The 13,628-nt window shown below is 49.7% G+C and overlaps 1 protein-coding gene across 3 annotated transcripts in view; it reads right to left on the reverse strand.

The window, feature by feature from the left end:
* COL27A1 (collagen type XXVII alpha 1 chain) overlaps window positions 1-12,251 on the reverse strand; it is a 141,460-nt gene extending 129,209 nt beyond the window's left edge. For all 3 annotated transcript variants that reach the window (XM_053996476.1, XM_053996475.1, XM_053996477.1), the window contains exons 1-2: window positions 12,006-12,251; window positions 3,781-3,851 (exon numbers count right to left, since the gene is read on the reverse strand). In XM_053996476.1, coding sequence (XP_053852451.1) covers window positions 3,781-3,851; window positions 12,006-12,061 — 127 coding nt within the window. In that variant the 5' untranslated portion in view covers window positions 12,062-12,251. The remainder of the gene's footprint in view (window positions 1-3,780; window positions 3,852-12,005) is intronic.
* Window positions 12,252-13,628: the final 1,377 nt, after the last annotated feature.

Consider the following 13,628-nt stretch of genomic DNA (forward strand, 5'->3'; position numbering starts at 1 on the left):
GAGCTGCCCAGTGAAGTGGTGGAGTCACCATCCGTGGAAGTGCTCAAAAGACATCAGATGTGGCACTTGGGGACATCTAATGGTTCAGTGGTGGGCTTGGCAGCCCTGGGTTAACAGTTGGATTTGATGATTGTAAGGGTTTTCCAACCCAAATGACACTCTTAAGGTGTTCATGATTCCTGTGGCACTAGCACTGTTGACAATGGATAACTGCACTTCCTCCCCTCTTCCTGCCAAATGCCAACCCCATCACTCCTGGACCAGCCAACTCTCCCATTTCACTGCTCTTTGGAAACCAGTCAGGGCTGTACAGCCCAAATGCTAATGTTAACACTCAGAAAGGTGGTGGTGCCAATCATGGCTAACACCATGGGATTGCAACTTTCCTAGATTAAAAGTAAATCTCCTCCAAAGGAAAAAAACGAGCTTGTTTTCTAAAGGGGCCTTGGTATTCATTTGCTTTCACCCTTAACTATTAAATGTTCTGCACAGAAGACACTATTTGGAGAACTGGCACATAAAGAGCCCCTTGGTGTTGGCCAGAAGGGGTGTGGACTCAAGCAGACTGAGACCTGTAATGTTGCTGGCCAAGAAGGGAGGAGAATGATGAGAAAACCTCTGTTCCTTGACTTTGGCAAAAACCTTGGCCATTTTTGTATGTCAGAACGAGTCAATCAGTATTTACTTTGCCTGAGTTTAGCTTTATTCCCACCTTCCTTTTTTAAAGCAGCTTGACTCATTTTCTAGCAGACACCACCCTGGAGAAGGTGCATCAGATGTAGAAAAACATAGATGGAAACATTCCCACTCTGTGCAGAGGGGTAATTTATTGCACAGCATGTTCAAGTGTTAATAACAACATTTCTCCCATACTCTGAAATCCTTGGTCCCCCACTGGTTTTATTCCATATTGTCCAACAGGTCTGTCTCTCAGTAGCCTTCCTCTCTCTGCACTGAGCAGAGGAATCATGGCAGTGTCTTCATTCTGGATAACCTCCAGAGCCCATGAAACAGCAAAGGCCAAAGCCTGGCTTTAGTGAAGTGAAGTGGGACCTTTGCCACAGACTTCAAAGGCATCAGGATTTATCCCTAAGAAAATTAATTTACCACTTCAGCAAGCAGCTAGTCTCCAGCTTCCAATTTCTACGTGTATTTTTAGGTTCTCCCTCAGAGGCAGACAGGGCTTGTCTCTGCTAGAGATGCTGCACACTCTAGGAGTTATTTATTTGGTAGCTGCTCTGCAAAGACCTAAGGATGTTTCCGTGGTCAGAGGATGCTGCTGCTGTTTGCAATCCCAATGCCTCGTTAGCAACGGCTTCCAGGAGTGCTTAAGGAAAAAAAGCACAACCCAAACACTCCTCTCCCTCAAAACCCGCTAAGGTGGAGCCAAACTCTGGGTGCCTACGCAAAATCCAATTAAAGCATCCTCCTGCAGGACACAAATGTGAACTTTCCAGCACTAGGTCCAGGCACAGAGCTCAGGGCTCCTGTGCACCCAGCCCATCTCCTCTCCATCCCATCCAACTGTCCTGGGCTGTTGGGTCACATCTCCTGGGATATGGGATGTCATCAACTAATGTGAAATGCAAGGTAATTCTGACTTCCTGAAGCAGCTCCAAGTTTAGCAGAGGATTTTTTCCCATTCAAACTTTTTCCTCTGTGGATTTTTCCATCAAAACACATTATTTAAAGAGAACATTCACTTAGAGCTGTCTGATCCCAGGTGCCTCAAAGCTAGCAACAACATTCCTGTAGCAACATTTGAGCAACTGGGAAAAACTCTTCTATCAGACTCTGTGCATGAAGTGAGATACACAGAGATTCCTGAACAACCACGTGATCATCTCTGAAAAGGGGAAAAATATTTTATTGTTCTCCTTCACATCTCTTTCTTTCCCTCCCCCTTTCACCACACAGAAAGCTGTATAAGAAAAAGAAGCCAAAAGGCAGGAGAGGAATAACTTGCAGCTTCCCAGATTCCAACAGCCAAGATGTGATGCCCACAGCTAAAACTGGGTTGAATAAATGCAGCAGTTCCAAAAGTTACTGCCCAGTCCCTTAGTCAGCACAAAACAAATGAACTCACCTCACAATCTTTTGGATTTGTAGCACTTATGGAAAGATCATCCTCTGTGTTCCCTGATTTTCCAGCATACAGGAAGACTCCTAATCCTTAGAGTAACAGCCACAGTGTTTTCAAAATCCCACAGCATTGGCTTAATTTCATCCTCACACTGCCCTATGAACAAGTTCTTACTGCTTCTGAGTCTCATGTTTGAAAACCCTGGGTGATAACACAGCCTCAAGTCACGCATGTTTTCTTACAGCCTTTACTTCCTTGGAAGGTTTTGTTTTCTTGTACCCAGAAGGAGATGCTCTCTCTCATTGCGTGGAAACCAGACAAGTTTTTCAAAATTCTTTTATCACAGAGAAAGTGATAAAAGTTGATAGCTCCCCCTCTCAGAGGGGAGCTATTGACTACACCAAGGTAAACACAATGAGAGTGAAATGAAAGAGTTTGCTTTAGATTGATAGTAACAAAAGACACAGCCCCATCCCATATATAATCTTAGGAGTAAAATGATGGATAGAGGTGAACCTAAACAGCATATTATAATCTACTTGAAAAGCAAGATGCCAAGACACAGTATTTGTTCTGCCTCTTTATGAGCTGACATAAAACTTGCTCAGAAAACTGCTTGACTAAGTAATTCAGCCAGATGTTCACCTCCTTTGCATGGAGGCAGAATTTGGAAAATATTACATTTTTCAAAATTGCTGATGGCAGGGATCTATTCCTCCTCCCCCCCACCCCGCCTAAAAAGTGGTCCATGGGCTGGCTGACAGCTGAGTGTTGACCAAATTTCTATTTTTCCTTCATGTTTTAGAGACTGAGAGAAGAGCCCTGGAGCCTGCTAGTCCACTTAGTGTTGTCTGCTGACAGCAGGGGAAGCTGTTCACTTCCAGAAAATACCCATGAAAAGCATCCATGTGGGAAAGGTGTTGCTATTTTAGGAGGAGAGGGCTCCTTTTCAAACAGATATTGCAGAGATGCTCAGCACCCACTCTCAATTGTTAAAGATGAAAATTTTTTTTGGTCTTTCTGTTGACTTTGAAGTTTTAATCTCCTTTTGTAGTGTCATTGATTATTGTACCTCAGCCTAGACCTGTTCCTGGCAGCACAGGGAGGTGATGCCTGGAGAAGGGGTGTAAGGACAGGCTGAAGGTGTCACTCCTCTATAGAATATTCCCTTATAGCACAGAGACTGAACCAGGTAGAGCCATTTTATTATCAACCAACCATGTAGGATTTTCCTCCTTCAAATTTGCTTTTAGCTTTAGAACTCACATTATTTCTGTATGCATGACATCCCCTGCCCTGGCAGAGGTGTGCCTGGGATGCACCAAAATCATGGAAAAATCTGTGTGCTAGAGACATTTAATTCCATAAAGCCCCAGTCTCAAGGGGCAGTTTCTAAGAGCAGTTAAGTCCTGGCAAGTGCAGGTAGATTTGTGACATTTTAGACACAAAGTGCTTCACTCCCACTGGTTCCACTAGACAGACAGACTCTGAAAATCCTGTGGGACACATAATCACCTGTACAAAACCTGGTTCTTTTGCCAGCTGTTAACTGCACCATCTATATCATCTGTACTGCAACCATCAGCAATAAATGCATCTAACTGTGCACTGGGCTCAGACATTGATTGTTAGTTTATAATCCTAACTTTTACTTCTACTTTTTTTGAAAAAGGAGAGGAAAAAAAAGTGTAGTTTACCTTCAGAATTTCCCTGTGTGAATCCCAGGAACCAGGTAAAACACAATATTGTCCAGAGAAAGCAGAATCCCCTAAAATTGGAAGAGAAGAAAAAAAAAAAAAAGCATTTCTACAAGAACAGTAACAAAACCAATTCCATTGTTAAAGGTCTTCTCCTTGACCCCAAGTCTAGCAAAGGTAGTGACAATGCCAGCATGACTCCAGGAAGCAGATTCAGGCTGAGACCTTATTTTTCTGTTTCAAAGTCATCCAAAGCCCACTGACCTTAGTGGAAAGGTTTCCCAGTGGAATTAGGAGCCTTGAACAAGGACCAGCCCCGTGTTTTGAGAGGCAGGGCCATCACTGCTGGGCCATCAGTGCCTTTGCTACTGCTGCTCTTTGGCACTCACCCCACCTAGGACAGACCACCAGAAATGCAAGGGAATGGAGAAGTCATTCAAAGCTGGGAGGCCTAAAGCCCTGCCAGGAGTGCACGTGCAGGGCTGTGGGGACATGGGTAGCAAATGGGCTGACACTCAGTGCCCTGCCACCTCAGCAAACAAATCCTGAGTCCCAATGCTTTACTGTGTGCTTAACAATATCCTAAGCGTGCAAAACCCTACAGAGATCTGTTTCTCATTTTACACCCAGATGCAAAGATTGGGGGCAGCTTCTAACCACTCAGCACCCTCTGCTGAGCCACTGAGAACCTTCTCCCAAGCCTGGTGTGGCAGGAAAGCTTAGAAAGTGGGAGATCACAGACTTCCAACCCTGTGCTCTCACAGACCCTTCCATGCCTGAGAGGGAATTTGACAAACCTCTCTGTTAGCTCAGCTTTAAGCCTTCAAGTGCCATTGAAAACAGCAGCTCGGGGAAAAAAAAACCTTTTACCAGAAAGGTAGCTAAAACCCCCCCTTTCCCTCATCAGCTCCCTTGATTTGTAGCCAACTAGAGAACATGGGAAACTCCTTGGTAAGGCTCCCTTAAAGCTGTCAGTGGAAAGTTTGAAAATTGAATTCCCTCATTTTCTAGAGAGGATATTTAACAACTTCATCAGCAAAGGCTGCTGGAAGAACAGACAGAAATGTAAACTACAGAAAGCCCTGAGCCAGGAGACAGCAGTGTGGGACATCCACAGGTTGTTCGTCACTTCAGCCCAGCCAGTGTGAGCACTGGGCTGTGCAAAGCCATGCCAAAGTGCAGCTTGCTCCTCTCTCCACATCTCATGCACAAGTCATACGTCAAACCACTCTTCTCCTGCCATCAAGCCTCAGCTTTAGCCCAGGAAAGCATCCTCTGAGACAATGTATTACCCTGGCCAATCCTCACCCGGCGCAGCAGACCCTTTCCCAGAGCTAAAACAAAGCCACAGTGATTTACATCAGTAGGGAAACCTGGCCTTGAATGTAAAAATCCATCCAGGAATCCAGCCACTAACTAACATTTTAAGGCTTAAAGAGAAAAAATACTGGAGTGGTCCCACATCAACTGGGAAACAAATGAGCTGAAGCAATCCATGTCCTCCTTTGCTGTTTCCATCGCCCTGACACTGGGCTGCACATTTCAGGAGCTCTGGGACTGCTTTAGTTTATGAAAGAACAGCCAGGAATAGCCCAGTCCTGGTGTTCTTTTGCCATGCCCTACAACCAGCCATATCCTAACCAGGAGAGCCTCACCACGCTCCAGAGCTCTCCAGCTGGGGAGCCTTGGTTCTTTGCTGACAACTTCATCCCTTGGGATTCAACCTTTGGCATGAAGACCCTGCCAAGTCCAAGGAGAGCTGCTGTCCCAGTACCTTCAGGGAGTGCAGGAAGGGAAGCAGAACAGGATGATTCTTCATGGCCACCTCTGGCAGCATTTTTTTTTGGCATGAGAGGGGCTAAAATCCACTTCACAAGACAACCTGAATTTCTGTGCTCATCTCCAACAGAGTTTAAGATGTGGACACAATTCCATGCGTGCATGGAGCAAAGACCTGACTGGGTGCCACCAGCTGGGCTTGACTGCCTGAGGAGAGCACAGGAGGACAGGGAAGGGGTCATCACCAGCAGCAGTCCCAGGCACTAAGAGCCTGTGATCTGGTGGGGATCAATTTGTACAGCCACTGCTGCTCACGACACACTGAAGCCCACTTTTTGTTTTTTTGAGCGGTACCTTCACAAACCAAACTCCCTGTTGATTGACACAATGAGGAGAACAAGTCTTAGGGGAAAATCCAGCACGTAATTTCATTCCAGTGACACTCTTGGGCTGTAAAGGAGACGAATGCACAGTGTGGGATCCAGCTGGCCCCAGCTCTGCTCCTGGACCCCTCACATGGCCAACACCATAAGAGCTGAGAGCGGGGCCGGATGCCAAAACACTGAAGAAAAACACTTTGGCAAAATTTACCAACTTAATGGAAAAAGCAAAAGCAGCTTCCAAATGGCAGCCGTGTGAGTGATGGGGCTGTTAATTATCCCAGGATTTTTAATGCAGGCTCTTTTTCCGTTACAGCTCTGCAGCAGCAGAGTAGCAAGAGTAAAGAAGATTTTTCTCCTTATATAGAGCTATCAAATCCACCTTTCCCTTATCTCAGCTTCTTCCCGTGAGCAGTGATTTCCGCTAAGACTTTATCAAGAGACACCACTGAAGGCGTTTATTTCTTTTATTCACAGGCTCTGTGAATACCACAGTGAGGATCCTGGGGATGTTTGCCTGGGGAAGAGAATGCTCAGGAGAGAACTTAAAACACCTTCCAGTGCCTAAAGGTCCAAGAGAGATGGAGAGTGATTTTGGACAGGGGCATGGAGGGACAGGACAAAGAGGAAGGCTTTAAACTGAAGGTGGGCAGATTTAGCATCAATATTAGGAAGAAATTGTTCCCTGTGAGGGTGGTGAGGCCCTGCACAGCTTGCCCAGAGGAGCTGTGGCTGCCCCATCACTGGAGGTGTCCAAGGCCAGGCTGGACAGGGCTTGGAGCAGCCTGGGATGGTGGAAGGTGTCCCTGCCCATGGCAGGGATGAACTTTTATGGTCCCTCCCAACCCAAACCACTGCTGCAGTCCCTGGGAGTAGAGGTGCCCCACAGCACACATGATGTAAGCTCACACGAGCCTTAAAAGTTTTCCAATGCAGACACCAACTCCCTTCATAGCAAACTGAAGATACTGACTACAGCTTCATTTTACTTCCCCACTTTTGGCAAACTCCTGTGGATCAGTCGATGGGAACTGACCAGTGCCAGGAGTCCAAGGAAAAGTACAACTGAGAGGGGCAGAGAAGCACAAACACCCTTATTCCCTTCTAACCAGACAAGTGCTGGAATGAAGCCCTGCACTGAATTAAGGACAGCAGGGACACAACAACCTTCAGGGTAAACTTGGTCACAAATTATCCTTGAGGAAGTGACAATTTGACAAAGCTGAGGCAACCTGTAAAATAATTGTGATCAGCTAATTCCCCACTATTTCTGGAATTGGTTTGGAACAATTTCAGCTTTTTTAAAATAAAAGGTTTGCCCTGCCTTAAAATAAGAAGTCCAAATTATTTTGACATCTTGCTTGTTTAGATGATAGGTTGAAGCTGAAGGAAATATTTCAAGGGCCCATGGTAGCATTTAATTTTATATTTTGTTTTCTCCCTCATTTACAGTGGGGAAATGGCTTTGAAATTGCAAACATTACTGCAAGGTGGAAAAACAATTCCCCCACCAGTTTTCTCCATTCAGGTGTATATTCTTCCTGTTCAAAAGACCACAAAGCCAGCTGGAGGCTGAAAATTGCTTTTCAAGAAAAGCAAATCTGCATTTCTAGCTGTAGATCAGACAGTATATCTTAAAAAGGAGAAAATGCACGTGTGGCTTAAGATCCTTTGCACGTGACTGGAGGTGATATTCTGTAAAACTCCCAAGCAGTTTTGACAAACAGGAAGCAAACCACAACCTATAAACTGAGGCTCTAAATTGCACTGTGCATCAATTCCATCCCAGCTTTTTGGGGTAGAAATCTTATTTTGTACCAGCAACCTCCTCTGTGGAGCTTCTGGAAATGATGGTATTTCTTCACTCCCCCTCAATTTCTGGCAAGAGCAATGCAAACACACAACTATGTAGATGTCCCCAAATTGACCCTGCTCAGTCCTTTGCTGGACCTCTCCTGCACTACAAACGAGGTATTGACTTACACCTCCAGGTAAAGATTTTGTACCCAGGCACTGCTGCAAACCCCAGCATGATAAGGGCAAAGTTTCTGAGACAACTGAAATACCATTAGTTTTTAATCCCCATTCAGCAGCTACATTTTTAAGGAAAAGTATTGAGCAGGCAAAGAAATATGGCCCCTAGGAAAAAAAAAAAATACTAAGAAAACAGAGAGTGATCTAGAAAATGTCAATATTAAGTAAGGAAAAATGAAATCCCCATTCCTGAAAGTGTTCAAGGCCAGGTTGGATAGGGCTTAGACCAGCCTGGTCTACTGGAAGCTGTCCCTGCCCATAGAGGGAGAGTTGCATCCATAAGGGTCTGATATTTGCTCATCTGGCACCTATAGCTCCTCTTAGGACTTCTCCAGGAGGGCCTTGCTGACCTGCAGTGCACAGAAGGTGGGGATGGAGCACCAGCATAGCCAGGGTGACCTCCTGCAGACACCTCACCCCTTGTCCTCTCAGGGGTTTAGGTTGGCACCTGCAGAGAGGGCTGAAGGGTCCCAAACCGCTGCTCCCTGTCCTCCTCACTGGAACTAGAGCCTGTGCATTCAGTGCACAGGGCTGTCCCAGAGCTGAGCTGCTCCTGGTGCCAACCTGCTTCCCCACAGGAGAGATGCCAGACTGATAAGACTCAAGCACCCTCCCAGGCAGCTCCCAGAAGCTCTCCACAGCGGGGGATCTTTCCTGGGAACCCATTACTCGCCTGCCCTTCGCTCCCCATCCCTGTCTGTCTGGGATATTGACTTTGCTGCTGTGTGAAGTGACAACACTCAGTGCTGGCCTGGCCTTTGTGTTCTCCAGTAACTGGAGCCCTCGACAAACAGAAGTGCTAAGCCTGATCTGACATCTAACTCCCTTTTTGTCCTTCCAACAAACGCCTTTGCATTCCTTCATTTTGTGAATGGGGTTTGGCAGAGCCATATAGAATTCCCCATTGTTTCCATTTGCTTCAGTAAAAGCGTCCATCATTTCTACTTATGTCCCCAACAAATTGGCAAAGAAAGGGAAAGGGGGAAAAAACACCCCACAAACCCTGTGTTTGTCCCTGGGCAGAGATTTCCAACAACCATCTCACCACAAACCTGGGCAACCTTCAGTCAGTAACAGAATCTCCATGAACAGAGATATAAAGCAGGGCAGATTTTAACCCCTCAACCCATGCAGAAAGGGGATGAAGCTGGAGCTTTATTTTAATAAAGCACACACTAGGAGAGATGCATGGAAACAGCAGGAGGGTGGTCCTGGACTATGACTCTGTCTGTCCCTCATGGGACACATCTCCAGGTGCATTTGCCTCCTCTCTACCCCCAAGCACCCAGCACACATATAATTTGCCACCCTATTGCTGAATTTGTCCAGCAGTGCCATAATCTGTCCCCAGACCATCTGCCCAGCTTGTAAGCAATCTTCTTTTTCCTCTTAAATAAGATCCATGTCTCCCTCCAGCCCTGTTAGGCCTTCCCAGGGGCTGACCCACCTTGATGGTGCCAGGTGGATGCTATAGTACCATGTGTGCAGCTTTTTCACCCAGCACACAGATGGGCCAGGCAGCCCCAGAGCAGCATTGTGCCACCACCTCAGGGCTGTGACAGCAGGCTGTCACCCACCAGAGGTCTCCAGGAGCATCGAGCTTTCCCTGTGGCCAGCAAGTGGCACTGGGGCTGAAAGGGCCAAAGTCACACAACTGCAGTGGAACAGCACCTGAATGCAAACCCTCCCCTGTGTTTTGGGGGGGCTGTGCTCACCAAAAATGCATCGGCAGAAATGACCAAGATGGGCACACTAAGCTTGAAGAGCCTGTAAAACTTTGTGCTCTTCTGGTTTTACAAACTTTGGCAGCTCAAGTCTTCCTGCATACTCTGTGACTGCTGCTCCTCCCCTGGGGAGCCAGCCCTGCCACACTCGCCCGCAGGTCTCCTGTAGGGCCACCAGCTCCCCAGCCACCAGCCCTGCTCCAGAAGAAGCTGCAGGAGTGCTGGTACAAGAGGGACCCCCAGAGCCACACGGGAATGCACCAGATCACTCCCATCACAAGCTGTCTTCAGGCAGCACAGCCCTCACCCACCCCAAGGGTGGCCTGGCATGCCCAGGGACATGCCAGCCCCGGGCTCAGGGCACCCTCTCCAAGAGCTGTGGCCTCAAGGGGACCCCGGAGCCGTGGGGGCGGTGGGATGCACGGCGCTCTGCCGAGCGAATCCCATCCAGCACCAGAAATCCCTCCGGGAGATGATGCGAAGGGCAGCAAGCGACCTCTGCTGAGGAGGGACCGGAGCCGCACATGGCAGGGGACAGGCCAGGGAAGACCCCGGAACAAAAGGCGCTCGCTGAGGCACCGGGACAGACCAAAGGCAGATTGCCCGCGGCACCGCAGGGCTCAGAGCCCACGGCCGGGCTGTGGTAGCCGGGGATGCCCTGAGGCAGAGCCAGGCACAGATCTCCGGCAGGCCGGGAGCCACGCCGCCTACCCCTGGGTCCCTCCTAAACCTGCGCTCACACGGCTCCGATTTGTGCTCAGGCAGGACCTGGCACCTGGGCAGGATCTCGCCGTCCCCATGGCGAGCGTGACCGCGGCCAAGCCCTGGGCCGGGCGGAGCAGCTGCTGCCCTGTCAGAGGCTGTGCCTGGTGCCAAGTGTCCTGCTGCCCGTCCCCTCGCTGGGACACGCTGCTCGTGCTCTTTCAAAGGAACCTTTATCTCTCTGTTCCCCATTGGGGCTGCTCCCTTTCTGACGCCAGCCACCCTTGCACAGCACCAGGCGGTTCTCCCAGACCATGCCCAGCACTAAAAAGGTGTAACTGGGAGATGCTGCAGTTACCAGCGTCTCCAGACACACCACAGCCACATCTACGAAAAAGAAAAAAAAAAAACCCACCAAAACTCCCCCCCCCCAAAAAAAAAAAAAAAAACAAACAGAAAAAACAGCAACAACAACAAAAAAAAACCCAAACAAAAACCCCACACCGCAAAAACCCTAAAGCGCTGAGATTCAGCCCTTGTGAGTATATAAACACACAGAAAACTTGTCAAGGAGAGCAGTTGCAGCCCCTGGGAAGGGCTCTGGGCTCGCCGTGTAACTCCACACACAGACTGAGCCTGCAAAGGGAACTGCACGTTCATCCCCCTCCGGCTCTAGGAAAGGGGCGGCAACAGCACGACCCCGGGGGTGGCGGGGGGCTGCCCCCAAAGCCCCTCGCCCCGTTCCCCCTCTTTCCCCCATCTCCCAGCCCAGCCGAGCAGAGGGATCCTGTACACAACTTTTTCAAACTGCCAGGCAGAAGAATCCCAGCCTTTCCAAGGGAGTGTCGGTAAATCATCAGTACATCCGACAACGCAGCCAGCGGGATTAACCCTTTGCGGGTTCCCGGGAAAATAATAACAACAACAACAACAACACCAACGACGACGCGTTTAACAATGAAAATAGTAAAATCTGGTCCCAGCTGTGGGAGAAGGGGGACGGGCAGGGTGTGTGCCGGGATCTTTTCATACACGGATGGAGAGGGAGCAGCGTTTTGTGTGTGCCGAGCACATGAAGAGCTGCCACCGCGCACCTCCGGCGTGCCTCAGCCCTGCGGGCTCTCCCACCTCCCGCAGCAGCGCGGCCGGAGCCAGGTACCCGTGTCCCCGAGGGACAGGGTGAGGAGCAGCAGCCCCTGCTCCCAGGAGGGGCAGGGCAGGGTGAGGGCTGCCAGGGGCAGCGGATCGCCCGTTCCTGCATCTGCCTGGGGGCTGCACCGGCGCCCGCCTCCCGGAGCAGCCCCCGGGGCTGGGAGCCCCTGTCCCGGTGCGTGGGACCGGGGGGGCTGGGGGGCTCCTCCTGGCCGTCCCGCCGCCGATCCCCCGCACACCGCAGCCCCATTTCCCCCTCTCCCGCTCCGCAGCGTGGCCTCCCTGCTCGCAGCCCGTTCTCCTCTCCAGACCAGGAGTTTTCACATCATCCCCTGGCAGAGGAATGTCTTCCCCCACCCCGTTCCCAAATCCCGGGATCCCGCGGCTCCCCGGCACCCCCAGCCCGCCCGGGATTCCCTTCCCCAGCGCCGGGAGTAGCGGAGTTTGTACTCACCCCCTGCCTGCCGCTGTAGCTCTGAGTCTGGAGACCGGCTCTGATTCCGGCTCCATCACGTTTAGTGCATTGTCTCTTTCGGGCAATTTTTGCGGCAATCCATCAGAAATCGGGGGATAAGCCGGTTTGTGGGTACATCCTTCCCAGGAGTTCGGCTCTCTGCCTCGCTAAGGGGTTCAGCTGTGTCACAGACACCCCTGGCCCGGACGGCTCACTCCTTCCTCCTTCTCTTCTGGGTCCTTTTGCTTACACGGATCTTTTAATCCCATTTAACTCCCTCTCGGCAGACTGCAATTACCTTGGAAAAAGGAGAGAGAACACAAAGTACACTCTAGGAAGCCAGGCTGGCCCATGGTCGCTGGATTTCTTGCCTTTTTTTTTCCTCTCCTTATAAATAGTGCAAATTCTGTGATCTCTGATTCCCAAAGTCCGTGATTTCAAGTGTTTTTTCTTAGCTGTTACATTTTTTGTTGTTGGTTGGTTGGTGGTTGTAATTATTATTTTTATTTGCAATGCAGATGTGCCTCCCACCCCCCAAGGATCTCTCCTCTGGACTTAGAGAGAAGAGGAAAAGGCAGATTTTGAGAAATGAAAATTATTTAAGGATGTCCTTACTGCCTCTCTCTGCTGCCCTCCTCTGTAATAGCGAAGCATTTACGAGATATTATACAAAATAAATAAATAATCTGAGGGGAAAAAAAAAAAAAAAAAAAGAAAGAAAAAAAAAGAAACTCTTTTGGCCAGAACCGCAGGGAAAGAATTGAAGACCCTGTCCAGGCTCCAGGGAGGGAAGCACAGGCCCTTCATTGGGGAGGCTGCTGATGGAAATTGCAGCCCCCTGCACTCACCTGTCCAGGGCCAGGAGCCCCAAACTGGCTTGGACCCACCTTATAAAGTGCCTGGCATGGCTTTTCCCTTGGGATCAGCGCTTGCTGCAGGCAGCTGGGAGCCTGTGGATGGGACTCAGGCTTGGAGGAGAAAAGTACCCCACGCCCCTGTTCCCCTCCTTGAGCTGCTCTGCTTCCCCAGGGCATCTCCAGAGCCCCTCTCGTCCCAGCACCAAGGGATGGAATCTACATCCCAGAAGGCAGGAACGGGGCAGTGAGTTTCCCTATGCGAGGTCCGTCAGAACAAGTTGGACCCCAAGTCCTCTTGGCCAGCTCTGGCAGGATAGGGGACTTCCACATGTGGATAAAACCTTCACCCCTGCTTCCCCTCCTCATCCAAAGTCCCACCCAGCCAGCCGTGGAGCCCCAGGGTGACGGGCAGGTCCCTGCTGTCCAGAGCAGGTCCACGGGATTCCCTGAGGCAGGAGAGGGCAGCGGTCCCAGCTGGGTGCACCCTGCACCCCTGGGTGCCCCTGCCCTGCTCCCTCCCCCTGCCAGCACCTCTGCCTCGGGCACTTACTCTGCAGCGAGCTGAGAGGCTGAGCAGCATCTCCGTGCAGCCCCATGGCCGTGGGCACTCATCTGTCCCAGCAGCTCAGGGCAATTGCTACTTCTTAAAAAATAACAATTTCAAAAAATTAAAAAAAAAAAAAAAAAAAAAAAAAAAAAAAAAAAAAAAAAGGGAGGAAAAAAAGAAAACTCAAACAAAGCCCCTTCCTCCCTCCTTCCCCTTCAA

This window comes from Vidua macroura, chromosome 21, assembly GCF_024509145.1.
Source record: "Vidua macroura isolate BioBank_ID:100142 chromosome 21, ASM2450914v1, whole genome shotgun sequence".
Classification (NCBI taxonomy): Eukaryota; Metazoa; Chordata; class Aves; order Passeriformes; family Viduidae; genus Vidua; species Vidua macroura.